At 43.2% G+C, this 21,829-nt stretch overlaps 2 protein-coding genes across 5 annotated transcripts in view; both read left to right on the forward strand.

The window, feature by feature from the left end:
* The window catches only part of RAB31 (RAB31, member RAS oncogene family), a 149,281-nt gene extending 137,209 nt beyond the window's left edge, over window positions 1-12,072 (forward strand). The window contains exons 7-8 of one of the 2 annotated variants that reach the window (XR_010407325.1): window positions 3,776-3,970; window positions 4,588-12,072. Coding sequence is in view for 1 of the 2 variants with exons in the window: in XM_064577927.1 (XP_064433997.1) it covers window positions 3,776-3,783 (8 nt within the window). In the remaining variant the exon portion in view is untranslated. Of the gene's footprint in view, window positions 1-3,775 lie in introns of both variants that reach the window. The other variant, XM_064577927.1, reaches the window with a different exon arrangement.
* The window catches only part of TXNDC2 (thioredoxin domain containing 2), a 40,008-nt gene extending 20,491 nt beyond the window's left edge, over window positions 1-19,517 (forward strand). Inside the window, exons 1-3 of one of the 3 annotated variants that reach the window (XM_064577924.1) lie at window positions 3,846-3,970; window positions 16,313-16,489; window positions 16,779-19,517. In XM_064577924.1, the coding sequence (XP_064433994.1) occupies window positions 16,387-16,489; window positions 16,779-18,259 (1,584 nt within the window). In that variant the 5' untranslated portion in view covers window positions 3,846-3,970; window positions 16,313-16,386 and the 3' untranslated portion in view covers window positions 18,260-19,517. Of the gene's footprint in view, window positions 1-3,845; window positions 3,971-16,312; window positions 16,490-16,778 lie in introns of those variants that run through there. The other 2 variants (XM_064577923.1, XM_064577925.1) reach the window with 2 other exon arrangements.
* The last annotated feature ends 2,312 nt before the right edge of the window (window positions 19,518-21,829 follow it).

Below are 21,829 nucleotides of genomic sequence, written 5' to 3' on the forward strand. Positions count from 1 at the left end.
GCTGTTACTATCAAGCTGGGACAACAGGATTAAGTTGGAGAGTCTCAGGCACACTAGGACACATGGTCATTCTGGTCTAGCCTCTTACCCATCTAGCAAGGTGGAAGGTGGTGTTGGAGAGGTGGGGCAGAAAACTCAGGAGTTCCTGGATAAGTATCTCATCACAGCTGTCTTGGTAAAGTCATCCATCCATCCATCCATTCATCCAAGAAGTATTTGTCAAGGGCTACAATGAGCTGGTGCTGAATGAGCCCTCCGTGCTCCATCAGACGTATGCAATTTCCAAGCTTATAAAGGAGGAAACAAATATAAGGGAAAAGACAAAAGAAACCAAGAATGGCAGGAATGAGAAGGAGATGTTCCTTTAAGGGTAGACAGGGCAGCTTGACTGGGAGGGGCCCGGTGACCACAGGGCTAGGAATCAGCCCACCCCTTACTCATTGTAAGATCCTGAACAAGTTCCTTGGTTTCTGTGAGCCTCAGTTTTCACCTGTCAAATGGGGATAGTGCCCACATCACAGGTTTGATGTCAACACTAAGTGGAATTGTTGTGTAAGGCTTAGTCCAGACCACCTCGTGGCCACGGTTAGGCCACTGGCTGCAACATTTGCCCTGGATTTGTGAAGTGACCTAGTTGCCACTTTCTTATTTTTGTTCCTTTCCCTGAAGGAATGTGATAGATTAAGATCAAGGAATCTAGGGGCACCTAGGTGGCTCAGTCGTTAAGCGTCTGCCTTCAGCTCAGGGCATGATCCCGGGGTCCTGGGATGGAGCCCCCGTGTCAGGCTCCCTGCTCAGGGGGAGTCTCCTTCTCCCTTTCCCTCTGCCCCTCCCCCAGTTTGTGCTCGTGAGTGCATGCACACACACTCTCTCTCAAATAAATAAATAAAATCTTAAAAATAAATAAAAAGAAAAGAAATGTAGTGTCAGTCCACCTGAGTCTGACCCCCCAGCTCTGTAATTTGCTGGCAGTCGGATGTTTGGCAGATTAATGTCTCTAAGCCCCAGTTTCCTTGTATGCAAAATGCAGAAAATAATTCCTCCCCAGTTCTGGAATCCGAAGAGCTCCGTGAGTGGAGAGGTTTTTCCTCAGTTTTGCATGGACTCATTTGGAGTAAAACTAGATCTGAGCTGATCCGATGATGTTTACAGTCATTATTTCTCCAGCCAGGGGTGAATATCTGCACTGTTAACTGCAGAAATACTCTGGTGTTTGCTTCTAGGATCCCATCCCTGACTCTGCCGGGTGTTCATAATAGAGGCACTGCATTACTTTTATAAAATCCAAACAAAATTCGGAATTCTGCAGACACCTGCCCCCAGGTGTCATCTAAGTTACCAGGATCTCGTCATAGCACTTCCCTCACAGGTGTGTCCTGAGGATGGAGGGCGAGCGGGTGCCGAGAGCCCTTCCCACGTGGGAGCTCCAGGCAGCTGCTGTTTATGCAGATGGCAACCCCAGCCAAGGCTTCTGAGCGGGTCCGCGCGGCTCTCACCCTGTAGAAAGCACTTTTTATCATCCTGGCACCAAGCAAAAGTGCAGAACCAGGAACAGCTAACGTGAATACAGCCGCTTGCTATGTGCCGGGCACCGTCCCAGGCGTTTTACAGCACATTGCTTCTTTTTATTTTTACCACCCTCTTTGTTGTTACCCTATTACTCCATCACCAGTATTACCTCCATTCTACAGATGACGAAACTGAGGCACAGGGGGTTAAGTAAATTGCCCAAGACCAGAGATTAGTAAGAGAGACAGAAGGCAAACATTAGCTACTCTTATTCTTTCCTCTTCTTTTTCTTTTTTTATTAAAAAAAAAGGAAAGAGCTTTTTTGAGGTATAATAGACATATTACATTAGTTCCTGGTATATAACATAACGATTCATTATTTGTATCTATTCTGAAATGATCACCACAATAAGTTTACTTAACATCCACCACTACACGTAGTTACAGGTTTTTTTCCTTGTAATGAGACCTTCGAAGATCTATTCTCTTAGCGACCTTTTTTTTTTTCCTAAGATTTTATTTATTTCTTTGAGAGAAAGAGAGCACAAGTGGGGGAGGAAGGGTAGAGAGGGGAGAAGCAGGCTCCTCGCTGGGCAGGGAGCTCCATCCCAGGACCCTGAGATCGGGACTGGAGCCAAAGGCAGACACTTAACCGACGGAGCACCCCAGGCGTCCCCTCTTAGCAACTTTCAAATTTATGATCCAGTTTTATAAACTATAGTCACCATGTTGTACATGATGTGCTCTGGACTTATTTCTTTTATAACTGGGATTTTGTAGCTTTTGACCCCCTTCTCTTTTTTTCCTTTCTTTGCTCTCATTATAAGCTCTGTAAATACAAAGGCACGGAAGGAAAGGAGATCTACCTTCATTGAATACTTGCCGCAAGCTAAATACTTTCAAGTTGTATCTCATTTCAGCCGTAAAACGAATCTGGGGGGGATGCACTGTTGTTCTCATCTGTGCGGAAGGAGCACGGGGCGCTTCACTGACTCTCAATCTCGTGGTTACTCGCAGGGTAACCTCCATCCCTGCTGAGGCCCAGCTCTCCGGAGGAAGCGGGGGCTGGGCAGCTCAAGGCTAAGCAGTTCAGGCCAGAAGGGCCAAATCTCTCCATTAGCGAGATTTGCTGGTTTCAAGGAACTATTATCTGGTCCCAAAGTGTAGGCGTAACTCTCCTTGACCCACCGCTCTGGCAGCTTGATTGATCTTTTCCATATCCCTGACCTCGATGTTGACACCATTTGCTCAGCCCTGACCAAAGTTCTTAACTGGCTTTTTGAAATTACACTGGCATCAGGGTCCCGCAATTTTGATGCGGCAGGGCCCAAGGCCCTGAATATGCTCCTGAGAACCCAGTGCCAAACCGGTGTCCCCAAGCGGGCCTGGGTGACCCGAGAGCGGCCAGCCTCCTCTGCTCTCCTTCACCTCGCATTTTCTCTTGATGGGTACCTAATTCCCTCTCCTTTCCTCGTCCTTTGGAAAAGGATCCCAACTCACTTCTATTTTATTTTTTTATTTTATTTTTTTTTATTTATTTGAGAGAGAATGAGAGACAGAGAGCACGAGAGGGAAGAGGGTCAGAGGGAGAAGCAGACCCCCCGCTGAGCAGGGAGCCCGATGTGGGACTCGATCCAGGGACTCCAGGATCATGACCTGAGCCGAAGGCAGTCGCTTAACCAACTGAGCCACCCAGGCGCCCCCAACTCACTTCTAAAGCATGTCCCATGTTTTTTCTTTCTTCTGTCTTAAAGTCCTCCTGCGCTGCTTCCCACCTGTCGTCAACTTTCATATACCCATAAACCTTCTCTAGAGGTGATCAGCTGCCCGCCATGTCCTTCCCCCCAAGCTCCTCTCTCTCTCCTCCACACTAATGAAATCCTTAAAAGAGAATCTTGATCTTCTATTCATTCACTCGTCACCTGAATTTAGAATTGGGCCGCTATCCCTCATCCTGCACTTTCAAAGGGATATATATATGGAGGGACCACCTACCTACTTGCCTCTCTCTCCTCATGCTCCCTGCATCCCTGTAGGAACTTGAGGGTGTGGACCTCCCCCCCCCGCAGTTCTTCCTTTTCTGGATTGGGCTCTATGCTTCCCTTAACTTCTTTCATGCACCTGTTCATTTCCCTTTGCTCAATCTTCTTAGACTCCTAGCTGCTTAAATGCAGGTGGCTCCTGCAAACAGGCTCCCGATTCTGCTCAATTGATCCCCCCTTTTTATGATCTCATCCAATTTGATGATTTTGACTATTGCTTCTAGGTGTTTGACTTCCAAACTGTGGTCTGGCCTGGCTTCCTTCAGGAGATGGGAACTTGTTTGTCATCTGCCAGGAGGGTGCACACATGGGTGCCCCGCTCCAGGTGCCGACGCCCTGTTGGGTCCTCGCAGAACCTCCTCCACCTGGTCACCTGTCGCTGCCCGCCCTGCAGTCCCTCGGTGGCTCAGACTTCAAATGTGAGAGTCTGTGTCAACTTCCCCTAGGTGTTTGTCAAACGATGGAAATTCTATTCCTGGAATTTCTTAAACCTTTTTAACCCTCTTTCCCCTCTCCGAGTGTAGGCTTTTGATATATTCTCTCTTAACTATTGCGATGGCTCCTTAGCAGATCTCTGAGGTCTGTCTTTGGCCCACAAGTCTGTCGTTGAGATGCTGAATCGCCTAAAGTACAGATCAGATTATGGCATCTCCTCAAAACTTTCTGTGACGCAACTGCAAATGCAATGAAATTCCGAGTCTAAGACATGTGCTGAAATATCCCTCTCATTTGGACCTGGCCTCTGTCTCTCCCCAGCATAGGCTGGGGCCCGCCCCCTCCCGCCTCACCACATGGTTGCACCGTGGCTCTCCTCCGCCCTGGAAGGCCATCCCTATCTGCTCCTCTCTCCTGGCTTCTAGGAGCTTTCTCATGTCTTCCCCGGGGGAGTAACAGCCCTTCTTCTAATCTCTGTAGAGTTTGGGGTAGCAGGTTAGCCCGTAAGTTAAAGTCAAACAATGTTTACCCTAGGTAGTACATTTTTCACTCAATACGATGAGTCTAGAATTAAATTGTCATTTTAATGCTCTATACTCAGTTAATTAGGTATTACCTCAGAAGATCAAGAAAGAAGAGAAACTCAATGGAATACTACGCAGCCATCAAAAAATTGAAATCTTGCCATTTGCAACGATGTGGACGGAGCTAGAGGGTATTATGCTGAGCGAAAGAAGTCAATCAGAGAAAGACATGTATCATATGATCTCACTCATATGTGGAATTTAAGAAACAAAACAGAGGATCATAGGGGAAGGGAAGGAAAAATAAAATAAGAGACTTATTTTATTTATTATTAAGAGACTCTTAACTCTAGGGAACAAACTGAGGGTTGGTGGAGGGGAGGAGGGTGGGGGGATGGGGTAACTGGGTGATGGTCATTAAGGAAGGCACGTGGTGTAATTAGCACTGGGTGTTATACGCAACTGATGAATCACTGAACTCTACCTCTGAAACCAATGATACACTATATGTTAATTAATTGAATTTAAATAAGATTTTTAAAAATTAAAAAAAAAAGAAAGAAGAGAAACTCACAGGCAAGTTTTCCTTGAGTGTTTGGTACATTGCACACCAGGCCAAAGACTGGAGAGGCCAAGGAAATCTCTCTTATCTTTAAGAAGCTTACACATGGATTAAGCAGGATTTATGGATTTGTGCCATGTGACATCATTTCAGTCAATGTATGGTGTTGACAGGAAAGGCTGGGTGGCCAGGATGAAGTGTGGGGGTGTGACATTTTAATTCTTTTTTGGTTTAAACACTTACTTTCCGGGTTTTGATTTTGTACCTGGTATGGATGGTTTGGAAAAGTCTTGCAGGAATAGTTTCTTTTACCACTCTCCTGTTTCTTTATTCAGAGGTCAAGGTAGGGGTGGTGGTCTGCCAGATCCTAATAAAGATAATGTTAGCAAAAAATTTTTTTAAGTTAACTTTTTTCATGTAAACCTTCTTCAATGGCTTCTTATTATACATGCTGTAATCCATTCATGCCTTTATCCATCCAGTCACTAAGTGGTCATGGAATGCCACACTCACTTATGGTGAGGATGAGCTTGGGTCCTTCCCAGGAAGGTCAGTGTTGTGACCCTGAGCATCAAAGCCACAATTCACGTGCCAAGAGATGTTCAATGGGAACTGTTGCTTTGCTCTGCCTCACTGTGGGTGCTATTTATCCAGCTACACTCTGGAGTCTGCTAACCTGGTTGTCTTTAGCAGGTGGGTATTGGGAGAGTCAAGGAACCAAGGGCAAAGAGCAAAGTCCTTGCACTAGGAGTGAGGAGCTGGGTCATGTGCATTTTTAAAATTTCTGTAGCAACCTATAGATATTAAAACCATCAAACTGACAACTCACCTGAATCTTACCAAAGCATCTCCAAACAGACTTTTCTAGTAAATATTCACACAGGAGAGCTTTAAATGTTATACCAGGAGTCTTTCCAATGACAAAAATGTTGATTAAATATTAGGACAAAGGGACTGAGTAAAGTCAATAGTCTACTCTTTCTTGAGCAAAACATAGATATCACTGTGCCTAGAGCTGATGAGGAATGAATGAGGTACAAGGGCGTGAGATCCCTACCTTAGATAAAATACTGATTGTTCATGACAAATCCTCCATGTGACAGTCATTTGGAGGTAGAAAAGAAAAGCATTCACTTGGAATTTAAAAGAAAAAAAAGTTCTTTCCCATTAAAAATGTCCATTCTTGACTTTTTGGGTAATCTAGAAAAATAGAAGGAATCATAAGCGATTTATCAATCCACCTTGCCACTCAAAGTGCTTAGAATGTTTATTTAAAAAAGATTTTATTTTTTTATGTAATCTCTACACCCAGTGTGGGACTTGAACCCTGAGATCAAGAGTCACATACTCCACCGACTGAGTCAGCCAGGTGCCCCCAAAGCACTTAGGATGTTTTAGGAGTTTTGCTAGTGTTTGTTATTATGACACTGACAAACTAGGTAAAAAATAATTTTATAACAGATGTTCAAATGGGATTTATGGCTGTATTTATTTTACGTGAGCCCACAGCAACATCTTTCAGATTTGGGGGATGTTCTAAAGGAAAGAAGGATCTGGTGGGTGAACCTAGTAAAACCCAAGGGAAACTGACTCTAACTCTGTGTAATGACTTGCCCAACTGATTGTTTTCTGATCTCTTTAGCAAAAAATACTTAAATAGCAGTCACATCAATGACAAAAAAATAGGATGGAAATATGAAATGTAGATAACTTTACACTCAGAGCAATCAGTGCTGAAATGAAGGCTTCTATGAAGATAAGCATTCTTATATTTTAGTGGTGAGCACACAACCATGCTCTGTTGATCTGATTACAAAATAATTCTCGGGTCGCCTGGGTGGTTCAGTCGGTTCAGCGTCTGCCTTTGGCTCAGGTCATTATCTCAGGGTCCTGGGATCGAGCCCCACGTCGGGCTCCCTGCTCCGCGGGAGGCCTGCTTCTCCCTCTCCCTCTGCCTGCTGCTCCCCCTGCTTGTGCTCTCTTTCTCTGTCAAATAAAGAAATAAAATCTTAAAAAAAATAATTCTTAATGAAGAGTGACTCTGTGATGACTGCTTCTCTTTTGAAGCAATATTCTCTATCAGTTAACACGTACGCGATTAGAACCACATAAAACTGTAGTTGAATCCTCCAGTTAAATCCCTGCAGAGGTGCCTGTTCTCCAGGAGCTGACATGTCAGTGCAGCATGAGACCCCTGCATGAGGGGCACCATCCTCACCACCCATCGAGGCCCTCGTCCAGTCTCTGTCCCTCCTCTTTACTTATGTAAAGTCTTACGAATACAGAACATCTCAAAGATTAATGCAGCAAACCCATGTATTAACAAATATTAACATTTCATTTCTAAGCATTGGTGATATACATGCACACACATATTTAATTAAGCAAAATGAAATTGAATTTAACTGACAAAGCTGAAGTCCCTTTTAATCTTCTTTCCAGACCCATTTCCCTTCTCCCTTCACCTGCTCAAAGCAATTAGTATAGTGAGTGTTGTGGATAGCCTTTGAGCCAAGTTTTCTCTTTATTTTGTATATTTACACATATAAATACATATATATGCATATGTCTGTATATGTAATAAATGGTATTGCTTACATTTCGGAATAGAAACCCCATTTTTTGGCATGTGTTTTCCTCATTACAATAAAAACCCTAAGGAGGTATCCACAGGGTCTCTTCACCTCTTTATCCCTGGTGTGTAACCTCATTTGTATCCTGTGTAAATACTCAACAAAAGTTGTTGAACTGAATAATATCTGCCAGTATATTACGAAATATTATGAAGTGGTATTAATTGGTGTTTTTACTATGGTGGATGCACACACATACACATACACATACCCACACACGCATCTATGCATGCACTTGGATCCCCAGAAGAGTTCAAATAGCATTTCTCTGGCCATGGAGCTCCTTCTTCTATAGGGGGCTTCCGTATCTCTTCAGTGTGCTCCCCCCTTCGCATGCCTATCTACTTTTCCCCTCCCCTGTCCTGCTCTGGCCCCCTCTGGCCATCCGAGCCCATCCCCTGAGGCCCTTGGGAGTCTGCCAAGACTGCCTCCGACCACCGTTGCTACCAAAGGCACCGTGGCAATGCCATCCAGCAGATTTCTTTCTGAGCGCCCACTCTCTGGAGCTCTAGATGTTCAGAAAAGTCAGTGTGTAACCCACCGGAAGAGGGAAACTCCATCTCCCTACTCCCTTCTGTTGATTCCTCAGTTAAGCTGCTTTGTGCAGGGTCCCCTTCCAGCTGTACAGGATGCCCGGGAGGGGTCTCTCTTCCTGCCTCGCTTCTCCAGAATGCCGGTTCTTTCTTGCAAAAACAGTCACGAAGTCAGAGCAGACCAATGCTCTTAGCTCCATCCTGGCAGGGTGCCAGGGTTTCAGACTCTACAAACAAAACTTTCTTCTGCTCAAACCTATGCTCTCTTGTCAGACACTGCTGACGCCGTGCTCCATGCACAGCCTGTTAGCACTCACCTCTCTTCCCAAATAACCACTTACTACAAACCCCTGCATTTCTCTCAGGTGGCTGCAGGGACAGGTAGAGCTCGTGCACAGGGCAAGCAGAAGTGCCTGACTTAATGTCCCTGGAAAGAGCGTTCAAAAGGAAAGAAGGAAGGATCACTTGAGGTATGCTCTGTACTCTCCCCCAGCCCCCAGGGGGAGCCACCCTTAATGCTCATGGTGAAGCTGGCTTGATTCCCTCCCCACCACCCCACCAATGTCTCCAGAGATCACCTCCCAAATAAACTACCTGCCCTCAAATGCTTGTCTTAGATCTGCTTCTCATAGTTTAGTTAAAATGCATTCTTATCTATTCAGTGGTCAAAAAGAACCGTTGACACAAAAATCAGCATGGGGGATCTTAAACGTGTATTGCTAAGTGAAAGGAGTTAATCCAAGAAGGCTATATATAATAGGATCCCATTTATATGACATTCTGGAAAAGGCAAGACTATAGAGACAAAGCAGTGGCTGCCAGGAATTTGCAGGAGGGTGGGAGTTGACTAGGTGAAGCACAGGACATTTTTTTAGAGCTGTGAAACTATTCTGTATGGTACTGTAGGGATGAATAATAATACTACCCTTTTGTCAAACCTATAGGACTCCATGGCACAGAGTGAAACTTAATGTATGCAAACTTGAAAAAAAATGACCCAGAGGGCAGGGGATCCCAGAATGGAATGCAGAATGTGACAAATGAATATACCTATTACAAATGTATGGTATAATTTCACTAAGTGGCGTGGCGGGGGGCGGGGGGGGGGAACAGAGAGGCTGACCTAAATAACTTTGGAAATGACTAGAAATGATAAGCCTAAAGACAAAAAGAACTGTACATAAGCATTGGGCTCTAGGTGTTGAAGTCGTTAACCATGGAGGGACAGGTTAATTATTCTGAAACCATTCTACACATATATTGGGATTGAATAAACTAGTAAATGAATGGCAGCCAGTGGGAACCAAATTGCTTTTGGAATAGAAGGTTATAGACAAGCTTGGGGGAAATGCTACAATGAACCACGTGTTAATGAATTAAAGTCAAGGACTGAATTAAAGTCAACTCTCATATTTAGCTTAATATGGATACTGACATAGAAATAACTATACATGTGTGTGTAGGCACAGGTTAGCTACATCTATATGTAGTTCCTAGTTATGCTCACTTAGTCTAAAGGCAAAGCCACCCAGTATCAATGAGCACACCTGGCTCAGATCTTGTTTTTCTAAATACCATTTTCCAATAAAAGGAAGCAGGGCTCATTACAGAAATGGGTGATTCTAGGGATATGGCAGTGAATCTACAGACTGAGCCTGGAGCATCTTGTAGTGCCCAAAAGTAAGGAAGTGCTCAACAGACAAAACCACAGGTGTGTATACAACAAAAGGACACAGGAACCATCTGAGAGTTCTCAATGGCCAAAGCTGGAACAATTTGAGCAACAAATAAATTTCATAGTACTGGATTATAATCCAAGGCATAAAATATTTCCAATATTTCCAGGGGCACCTGGGTGGCTCAGTGGGTTAAGCATCCGACTCTTGATTTTGGCTCAGGTCAAGATCTCAGGGCCGTGAGGTCGAGCCCTGTGGCAGGCTCTGCAGTGGGTGTGTAGCCTGCTTAAAATTCTCCCCACCCCCTGCCCCCTCTCAAAAAAATAAAATAAAAAATAAAATAAAATAAATGTCCATGAGTCCACACTAATGTAAATAAATGATTGAATAAATAAATGTATGGAGGATGGGAGAGACAGATCTCTCAAACAGAAAAATTCCCAATAGTTTATGTAGATACTCCTCCCTCAAGGAGATGGGGCATAATCCCCACCCCTTGAGTATGGGCTTTACACAGTGACTTCCTTCCAAAGAGTACATTAAGGAAAGTGGAGAGAGAGTAATTTTATAGCAGAGGAACCTGACAATCACTACCTTGCCAGGCGATCAAGGTCAATATCATCAGTGATAAGTCATGCTGATAACACTTTGAAATATTATCCCTTGATATGCTTAATTAATAATAAAGTGATTAAAATGGTACTTTACCAGGGCCCCTGGGTGGCTCAGTTGGTTAAGCGGCTGCCTTCGGCTCAGGTCATGATCCCAGGGTCCCGGGATCAAGCCCCACATCGGGCTCCCTGCTCGGCAGAGAGCCTGCTTCTCCCTCTCCCTCTGTCTGCCGCTCTGCCTATTTATGCTCTCTCTCTCTGTTAAATAAATAAAAATCTTTTAAAAAAATAAAATGGTATTTTACCTCTGTGGTCTTCCTCCCCCAAACACATAACCCTGGTCTGAGAAAAACACCAGACAAACCCCCAATTGAGGGACATTGTCCAAAATACCTGACCAGTACTCCCCCAAATCGTCCAAGGTCATGAAAAAAAAGAAAGTCTGAGAAACTGTCATAGTCCAGAGGAGCCCAAGGAGACATGACAACTAAATGCAATGTGGGATCCTGGAACAGAGAAAAAGACACAGGGGAAAGTCAATGAAATCTGAATCAAGTATAGCCTTTAGTTAAAATAACATATCAGTATTTGTTTTTAGTTGTGACAAAGGTAATGTAAGATGTTAATAAGGGAAACTTGATGTGGGGTATATGAGAACTCTCTGCACGACCTTTGAATGTTTCTTGTAGATATAAATCTATTCTAAAATTAAAAATTTACATAAAACTGCATTTTCATGCTGCAACACCGTCTTCCCTCCTAGAATAAAAATTAGAAGGTATACAAGAGGTAAAGACGCAGAGAACTGGGACATCTGGGTGGTTCAGTCGGTTGAGCGTCTGCCTTTTGCTCAGGTCATGATCCCAGGGTCCTGGGATCAAGCCCCACATAGGGTTCCCTCCTCAGTGGGGAGCCTGCTTCTCCTCTTCCTTCCTGTTCATGCTCTGTTGCTGTCTCTGTCACTATCTCTGTCTGTCTGTCTCTCTCAAATAAATAAAATCTTTGAAAAAAAAAAAAGACACAGAGAACCCTCTCCTGCTTCAGTTTTTACTGTGATTAGTAAAGAGAACTTGTGATTAATAGAGAGATTCTTTTACTTCCAAATCTCACATTGGAAATATGATTTCTAGCAGAGTTCTTACAAAATAACACAAAATGTCCTATTTTGTATCTTAGACTGTTGTAGTGTTGATTCATACTAAATTTCCCCACTTCCTGTCACCTGTCCATTATGATAAATAACCAAAAAAGTCTGAATCTTTATAGGGAAAATGTTTTTATTAGTCTAGAGTAAATCGGTGGTTACTTTGATACATGCAGTATATAAAAAAATTAAGGCTCTGGGGCACTTGGGTGGCTCAGTTGGTTAGGTGTCTAACTCTTGATTTCAGCTCAGGTCATGGTCTTAGGGTTGTGAGATTGAGCCCTGCATCAGGCTCCGCTGGGTGTGGAGCCTGCTTAAGACTCTCTCCTTTTCCCTTTGCACTTCACTACACTCTCTAAAAAAAAAAAAAAAAAAAAAAAAAAAAAGGAAGGAAGAAAGAAAACTTAAAGCTCTAAGTGTCTATCCGTGATCTTTTTTACTATCTCTCTGAGATGGCTAATTTTTCAGTAAGTTAGCCAAAGGAATGACTTATAGACTGACTTCACTTTAAATTATTGGGATTCTCATTGGGAATTAAATCTGGAAAGTTTTACCACTATTATTATTATTATTTTTTAAAGATTTTATTTATTTATTTGACAGAGAGAGACACAGTGAGAGAGGGAACACAAGCAGGGGGAGTGGGAGAGGGAGAAGCAGGCTCCCCGCAGAGCAAGGAGCCCGATGCAGGGCTCGATCCCAGGACCCTGGGATCATGACCTGAGCCGAAGGCAGACGCTTAATGACTGAGCCACCCAGGTGCCCTACCACATTATTTTTATGGGTTTTATTATTATTATCATATGGGGCTGTGGAGGAGGCAGCCTTAGAAGCTAGGAAGTTTATAAACAAATATACCATGAGAAGTGAAAATCATAGAAGACAAAATTGATGGATTTAACTACACAAAAATGGAAGCATTTGTATGTTGCTCCAAAAATATCATGAACAAAATTAAAAGACAAACTGAGAAAGACTATGATAATAACTGGCAAAATGTTAAGGGAATGAATGTATATGGAGCTGCCTCCCCTTTAAGAACTATCAAGCAAGTGATACCACAGTTTGCAAAAGAAGAAATATAAATTGATGAAAAAATGTACCCAAATTCAACTTAATAAGGAAATGCAAATTAAGATACTAATGACATAACTTTCTTTGTCCATCAAATTGTACTTTCATACCTTGCTGATATTACAGATTGGAAGAGAAGTCTTTAAAATGTCTACCAATTGATCTAGGGATTCCATTTCTAGAATTTTATTCTAAGAAAATAATTAAGGGGCGCCTGGGTGGCTCAGTTGGTTGGGCGACTGCCTTCGGCTCAGGTCATGATCCTGGAGTCCCGGGATCGAGTCCCGCATCGGGCTCCCTGCTCGGCGGGGAGTCTGCTTCTCCCTCTGACCCTCCCCCCTCTCATGCTCTCTCTATCTCATTCTCTCTCTCAAATAAATAAATAAAATCTTAAAAAAAAAAAAAGAAAATAATTAAGAATATGCAAAGGCGTTAATCCATAAATGTTTATTTTTATATTGCTTATTTATAACAGCAAATAATAACAACCTTTATGTCCATCGATAGGAAATTGTTTAAATAAATTGTAGTTTGTCCATTCAAAGGAACATTAATCAGTCATTAAAAATGATTATGTAAGTCAGGGATCAGCCATTTGTGTTCATTGGCCAGTTGCCTGGTTTTGTAAATAAAGTTTTATTAGGACACAGCCATGCCCATTTGTATGGCTGCGTATTAGTTTGCTAGGGCCGTCATACCACTGACTGGGTGGCTTAAACCACAGAAATGTATTGTCTCACTGTTCTGGAGGTTAATAATCCAAAATCAAGGTGTCCAAAGGGTATGTTTTTTTCTGAACATTGTGAGGAAAAGATCTGTTCCAGGCCTCTCTCCTTGCTTTGTAAATGGCCATCATCTGTGTCTTCGTCGGGTCTTACCTCCATGTGTGTCTGTGCCCAAATGCCCCCTTTCCCTAAGAATGCCAGTCATATTTGATTAGGAGCCCACCCTACTCCAGGATGACCTCATCTTAACTGATTCATCTGCAATGACCCTGTTTCCAGAAAAGGTCACATTTGGAGGTACTGGGGGCTAAGACTGCAGCATATGAATCTTGGGAAGGCGCCATTCATTCTGCGACAGCTGCTTGCATGCGACAGAGGCGGAGTTGAGTGGCTGTGACTGAGACCATGCAGTCTGCAAAATCTAAAGTCGTCACTTTTCAGGAAAAGTTTGCTGACACCTGCTACAGGTTTTGATGGGGAGAAGATTCAAAAATATATTCTTAAATGAAAAGGATTACAATAGTACCTTTTGGAAAATTATCTCATTTGAAAATATCTATGTGCAAATAATGAGAAAGGCAAAGAATATACATCACAATATTGTTAGTGGTGATCCTTGAAGATCGGCACTTTGAGTAATTCTTATTTTCTTTTAACTTGTGTTTCCTAATGTTTCTATTATAAACATGTATTATTTTTGCAATTATAAAACCAAAAAATTTACACCAGCATAATGTATAAAAGCTAGACTGCCACGTTGTCTTTGTAAGCATGGGGTAGAAATGAATTTCCACACAGTATTTATTCCAAATTCTAGTGTGCTTCCCTATACTGTGGAGGCTGGAAATCCGAAAACCACATTTTTTGGACTCCCCTGGGGTTCTGGGTGCAAAATAGATTCTGCCAGTAGACGGACCTGCTTGGGAAGAAAGCCATCATCTTGCAGCTTTGCCCCTCTCTGCCGGGGGCGTTCAGCTCTAGCTCTGAGCTAAGAGGGGGTTGGGCAGTGGCTGTCTCCCCCTTAGATTGCAGCTAGAGCGAAATTTCTTGGAGTCAACAACGGTCTGATTCCCTGCCTTCCTGATATCATGGAGGCCGCTACCCCCTGGCAGGCCAGTTCTGCAGTGCTGCTCATTTTTCTAGAAATTATTCTAGGACACATAGCTGAGAGGCAGGCTTTCCAGCTATTTTATAATTAGATAAATCTTCCTGTGCCTAAAATAGCTGATTTATTGTTTCCATGACAGAACCACAACTGACATAAGGGTTCATGAGCAATTTGGGGACCAGCTTGTGCTAAAGGAAATTTTCTCCTGAAAGTACATTTTTTTGACAAGATGAATGAAAATTATTCAGAGGCATCGATATTTCAAGTTGCTTGGACTCCATCTGAATTGCAGAATGAAGAGTAGAAATAATTGGAACCATTCTGCCAAATCTAAAACACAGCTCAGATCCCCCAAGTATAAATGCAACAGGGTCACAGATCTCCTCACTTTTATGAAGATATGCAAATAGAATGTGGCCTTAAACTTTTTCTACAGGGGATCTACTTTCTCCATGAGCCTTATCTCTAGGGGATTTGAAGAGGAATGGTGAGGGGCAGGATCCAATCTGCCTGTTTGTGAAATTTCAGCCTGATGAACAATTTTTCATTCTGGTAGCAGCTCAGTCTTTCTGATTCCTCCCATTTCTCCATAGTATCTGGGTGCACAGGGTCGTGTGGTCTGGTTGTGGCCCATCCCTCTGCCTCTGGTTTCCCATATGAAGAGGCTAGTCTGGCCTGGTCCCTAAACTGAGGACTGCTGAGGACCACTGGTCCCATCTTGGGGGTGGGCCACCATGTTCTTACCCACTGGTCGAGCCTATGACTCCAGTCCTTGCCTCTGGTCACAAATCCCCCTTCACAGTAGCTTCTTTCTTCTTCCTTGAGTTCCCCGTAGGTCTGCTGGTCTTCCCAGGACACTCCCAGCCCCATTGTAGGATATCCAGATCCCTGGCATGCGCACAGCAGGCTATGGGGCCAGGAGCCTGCCCCAGGCCCAAGAACCCAGTCATGCCCTCTGCCAGGGGCCCACGCTGCCATGTTGATATGGAGTCAATGAGGATGTGGGCTCTTCCTGGCCTCCCAAATGGAGCCCAGGCAAATACTCCTCTGCTGTCAGCTTTCCTCTGAACACATCTAACCTGGATCCATGCTGAGGTTTCATTCTTGAAGAGGGGAGGCCAGGACACATGTACCTGTTTCTCTTGGGTCCCCATCTATTTGGAATGAAGGGGTGATGTTTTCACTTCTTCTCAGTTAGGGAATTTCTCCATGTCATAATCTACTCCCTTCCAAATAGGTCAAACAGGACACCTGACAGTCAGGCAGAACTTTGTAGAGGAGGGTAACATGGCTAGGAAGAGACACTCAGATGGTTATGGTGGGTGAGTCAAAGGGGAAGCTGGGGCTGAAGAGTCCTAGAGGGAGGTTGTAGGAAAGTTGGTTTTGGGTTACCATCCTTTGGCAAACAGAACAGTTCAGGGTAGTATTTGGAGGACAGGCTTGGAACCTGCCCACCTACTAGCTTTGTGACCTTGAGCAAGTTACATAACCTGCCCAAGGCTCAACTTTCTTATTTGTAAAGTGGGGATCATAATGGCACTTACCTCAGTGGTTTGCTGTGTTACAGGACATAATGCCTGTGAACGCACAGCAGGCACTGGGCTCAGGCTGATGCACAGCTCAGCCGCCATAACCAAGGCTGTCACAAAACTTTCAAATGCTACTGTTATGAGTACCAAGAGGGAAAACCAGCTGTAAGTACTACCCACATGTAAGTTGTTACTTGTATGATGTAGGTTGGCGAGTTTGGAAGAAGTTGGAGGGTACAACCTCGTCTTCACTGTGAGGCACGCATGAAGTATGAGTGGCTATGGACAAGAAACTGGAAGTGGAAAGTGATAGAGAGGGAGTCCCAGAAGAACCGAAAATGAGTCCAGAGAAACAAGAAGAAACCAGTCAAGGTGATGCCAATGGTAAGTGGGAGGGAGGAGGGCCACCTTAGGGACCTACATGCTTAGGGAGAAGGCAGCAGGATTGAAGCAGAGAAAAGTTGTAGTTTTAAAAAAGACAACTCTATATAAAGATCAGTGTAATCACATGCTGCCTGGCCTTCTGTTGAATGTGATTATTCAGTTGATACATCATTCATAAAACTACATTTGCGGGTTCTAAGAATGACATTTGTCTTCCCCAGAGTATGTGATAAGAATTTTTTTTGTTTCTTCTTTTGCACTTTATTTATTTATTTATTTGTTTGTTCAGAAAGTGTATTATTACAGGGTCTGTCCAGCCATCTGACTCCGTTGGTACCAGAATTCTTGGACCCAGCATGTATCCAGGAGAAGGCCTTGGCCCGTGAGGTAAACAACATACAACACATGCCTGCAAAGGAGTCCAGAGGTCCACAGCCCAAGGACGTATTTCCCCCTGTATGGGCCGGTAGCATCTCCAATTCCTCAGCAAAAACCATACAGCCCAAGCAGGCTGACATCCCCAGTTTTTCAGCAAAACCCATCCTGCCCAAGCAGGCTGATACTCCAAGTTTGTCAGCAAGAACAATCCCACCCAAGCAGGCTGTCACCCCCAACTCCCCAGAAAAAATTATCCCACTCAAGCAGACTGACATCTTCAATTTCTCAGCAAAACCCCTATCACCCAAGCAGGCTGACACCTCCAGTTTTTTAACAAAAATCATCCCACCTAAGCAGGGTGATACCTCCAATTCCCCAACTAAAACCACCCCATACAAACAGACTGATATCCTCAATTCCCCAGCCAAAACCATCCTACCCAAGCAGGCTGACACCCCTAATTTTTCAGTAAGAACCATCCCCCCCAAGCAGGCTGACACACCCAATTTTTCAGCAAAAATCATCCCATCCAAGCAGGCTGACACCCTCCATTCTTTAGAAAAAATTATCCCACCCAAACAAGATGACATCTCCAATTCCTCAGAAAAAATCACCCTGCCAAAGGAAGATGGCACGTCTGCTTCTTCAGAAAAGAACATCCCATGCAAGCAGGGTGACACCAATTCCCCAGTAAAATCCATCCTGCCTAAGCAGGGCAATAGCCTCAAGTTCTTAGCAAAATCCATTCTGCCCAAAGGGGCCAACACCCCCAAGTTGTCAGCAAAATCTTTCCAGTCTAAGCAGGTCAACAGCCCCAAGGTCTTAGCAAAAACCATCCTGTCCAAGCACAGCCACACTTCCAAGTCCTCAGAGGAAAGCCTCCTGCCCAGAGAGGGTGACCTCAAGTCCTCAGAAGATACAATCCACCCCAAGGAGGGGGACATCACCAAGTCCTCAGAGGAAACCATCCAGTCCAAGAAGGGTGACATTCCCAAGTCCTCAGAAGAAGCCATCCATCCCATAGAAGGCAGTGTCCAGAAGCCATCAGAGACAATGGAACTCTTGGAGGTGGACTTGGTGAAAATGATCCTGAGCAAGGAGGACTTTGAGTTGGCACTCAAGGAGGCCGGGGAGAAGCTGGTAGCCGTGGACTTCTCAGCCACCTGGTGTGGGCCTTGCAGGACCATCAGGCCCCTTTTCCGGTCCCTGTCCTTGAAGTATGAGGATGTGGTGTTCCTGGAAGTGGATGCTGATGAGTGTGAGGAGCTGGTGAGAGACCTGGAGATCATTTGCATTCCAACCTTTCAGTTTTATAAAAAAGAAGAAAAGGTGGGAGAATTTTGTGGTGCTATTAAAGAAAAACTTGAAGCAAGCATTGCAGAATTAAAGTAATTGTGAATTCTGAAAGCACTGTTAACAGTCAGCTGGTTATAGTTTGTGATTTTTTTATTTACAAAAAGAGATGAGACATAACGAAAGTGTATGTCTGAATGACACCTGCTCATAAGTGATGAAGTGTTAACTCCACCTTTTCAAAAAGTAGTAAAAGCACGAAAGCATGTTGTGACCATGCTTTCGTGGGTAGGAAAGGGTGATATTAGAATTTCCTTTGGTGGAGATTAGGAGTCTACCTGTCTCCTATTTTTTTGATCATGATTTTTTTGGAACTCACCCTTGAAAATTCAGTTCATTTGGTGTTAGTGGCAACATTGGAAATTTAGACAATTCTTCTGTAAAAGTACATGATTTAAAGATGAGTGGAGACTTCTTTTCTCATTTGGGGTTTCTGATAAGATGCTTTGGGAAATAAAGAATTTGAAAGGTTCACATATCCTACCTAACCTCCTCTAAGTGCGGGGAGTGCTACGGAGGCCTCAGGAAATCCCATGGGCTCACCAAGCCTGCGTGGGATTCCTTGGTGGCAGAGTCAAGACCAAGGCCATGTTCCCAGATCTCAAGTGCAGCAGGCCTCTTTCTACTAATCATGCCCACAAAATCCGAGACAGACCTCCCAGCTTCTGGTTTCTCAGACCAAGAGCTTTACTATTCAGGTCAAAGTCAGGGTGATCTTCCATGCCATTATGACATCAGCTCCCTGGTGACAGAGTTCCTACTTTGTCTCCTGGTAACTGGATTTCTGAAACCCGCTCCCAGACGTCTCAGAGCCCAGAGGCCCAGGTCTGGGTCACAGATGGTGGCTTGGTCCAGAGTTTTTGTGTTTTAAAAAAATGTGTATGTGATACACACACATATAACAGCATGTATTTAATGTATACACTTTGATGAATTTGGGCATATGCATTCACCCATGACATCATTACCACAGTCAAGGTAATAAACATGCCCCTCGCCTCCAGAGTTTCCCTGTGTGTACTCTTTTTTGTTATTGTGGTGACGGTGGTGGTGGTAAGAGTGCTTAACAGGAGATCTAACCTCTTAACCACAGTTTAAATGCACAATACTATGTTGTTAATGACAGGCACTCTGTTGTATAGCAAATCTCTAGAACTTACCCATTCTGGAGAACGGAAACTTCTACCCAGTGAGCAACAACTCCTCATGTCTCCCCCTTTTCCTCGTCAGCCACCATCCTGTCTTCTGCTGGTCCAGTCTTTTAAAGAATTTGAACTAGTTGTCAACATTTCAAAAAACCAGGATTCCCTTTTAAACCTTGAATTCTAGCTTTTCTTGAAAAATTGTAAAATCTGGCAATCTGGGCTTGGGTTCCCTCAGGAAACCAATCTAATCTTAGAGGCTGAGTGGCACTGCCTCCCAACAGTGGTGAGGAACCTCTCTGGCTTCTTTTATGTGGCTGAGTTGCAATCCCTATCTAAGTTAACCGCAGGAGGGGGCTGCCCCAGCAACTCCCACTCTGTGCATTATCTCAATCATAGACCTTATCTGAGCCATGAAAAATAACCACCTAACAATAGAAACAAAATGCCATGCATACCTGGACTTTTTTCCAAAAACATTTGGAATGACTTACATAAAGTATTAATGATAAGGCTAACAAATTCATGAAAATGAATAAGATGTCAACTGAGGCTCATATAATCACTCTGTCTGAGTGGCACATTTTGTTCTGAGCTTTTTAGCAGTGTGGATGGGGTGGGGGTGAGAAAAGGCAAACTCAGTAATACCCAGATATCATTACCCCAAAGGAGAAAACACTGGAATTTGAAAAATGAGTCAATGATTTCCCATAACTAAATTCTTGAATGAAATTTTTCATCTGGGAACCTCTGGATGAGATTCTTGACAGTATTTTTTATAAGAAATTCAGAAACAATTCTCATATAGTTATTTCTGATAATAATCTCTCATAAAAGCCAAAGCTATGATCATAAACCACTTTTCAATGAGGGGATTTGGGAGTAGGGTACAAGCACATAGCTTTTATTTTCATATAAATGGACTCCTATTAATGATCCATATATCTATTCTTTTCTTCTGGTAGAGAGACCTTCCTCTGACTTTTTTCACTCAGATGTGTTCTTGTTTTCCATATTGAACAGGCTGGTTTTAATGTAACTTTATCTGCTTAGACATTTAGGAATTAACTCAACCCCTCCGCTACCAGAGCCCCTTTTGGATAACCTAGCCCTGCAACACTTTAGACTGTGTAATTTGGAGGACCAGGGACCTCCAAATCTAACATTAATGAGTTATACCAACAACTATTTCTGGAACTGTAGTATTGCAGGTTTTTTTTTTTAATCATAGGTCTGTCTTTATGTTTAGGTTACTAAGTGATGACATGGACAATGACCTAAAGAAAACCCTTGAAATAGTCGTGATAGATTTTTCAGGTGGTTTTAAACCATTCCTGATGTAAATCAAGGGAGGAAGGCAAAGCACAACTCTGCAAAGTCAACTCTGCAGGGTCAACACAGTGCAGAGCAAGTGGGGGCTCTCTGACATTCTAATTTATCCCTCCAGATGCAGGGATAAAATCTAAACTACCAGATAATCAATTCATGTCCTTCAAACTACCCACCCTAAGCACCGTTTCTCCGGACTGTTTGGATAATAGTTAAATAGTAACCAGCTCAAAGCTCTGTTCTCTGGCACAAAGCTTGAGTATGGATGTTCTGTTTTGCTAATTAAGAATCATGCACTTAAAAAAAATGAACCAAGCAATTGTCATCACCTCTACTCTTGAGCATGAAGGAGAAATAAGAAGCATTTCTAATGAGAAAGAAGATTCCAGATAATCATATTGGCTGTGCATGATGACAATCTAACTGGAGTCCTAACAAGAATCAGTGGAAACCTGTTTGCTTTGATAAGAAAACTCAACAACAGTGCCTGGGTGGCTCAGTCAGTTAAGTGTCTGACTCTTTATTTCGGCTCAGGTCATGATCTCAGGGTCATGGCATGGAGCCTGCTTAAGATTCTCTCTCTCCCTCTCTCTTTGCCCCCTTCCCCCTGCATGTGTGCTCTCTCTCTCTCTCTCAAAAAAAACCCCAAACCCAACCAAACGAAAACTCAACAAAGTGGCAGTATTCCAAGTTATCTCCAATAATTCAATAGCTTCCTTTTGATTCAATGATAAGTGACTGGGAATCATTATGGAAAAAGGCCTCATTTACAATAGTGACAAAAAGAAAAATAAAACACCTGACAATAGTCCTAACAAGAACAGTAAGGATTTTTAGGACTAACTCTAAACACTTTGAGACAATACAAGTAGATCTGAATAAAGTGAGACACAGTCCATTTTCCATATTGATAAGGAAGATTGAAAAATGTTGAGCCTTTTCACTTGAGTAGACTTATTGTGATCCCAACCAACATCTCATTGAGATCATTGGGAGAACCTGACAAAACACTTAAAAATTCAAGAATAGATAGGAAAAAGTTTTAAGAAGTAATGAAGAGAAATTTGCCCTATCAGATAGTAAAATGTGTAAGTAGTACAATACTTGTACAGTAAGTGTAGGGATACCAATAAAAGTA

Source organism: Mirounga angustirostris, unplaced genomic scaffold (genome assembly GCF_029215605.1).
Source record: "Mirounga angustirostris isolate CCGP_5_RB_7025 unplaced genomic scaffold, mMirAng1.0.hap1 SCAF_14, whole genome shotgun sequence".
Taxonomy (NCBI): Eukaryota; Metazoa; Chordata; class Mammalia; order Carnivora; family Phocidae; genus Mirounga; species Mirounga angustirostris.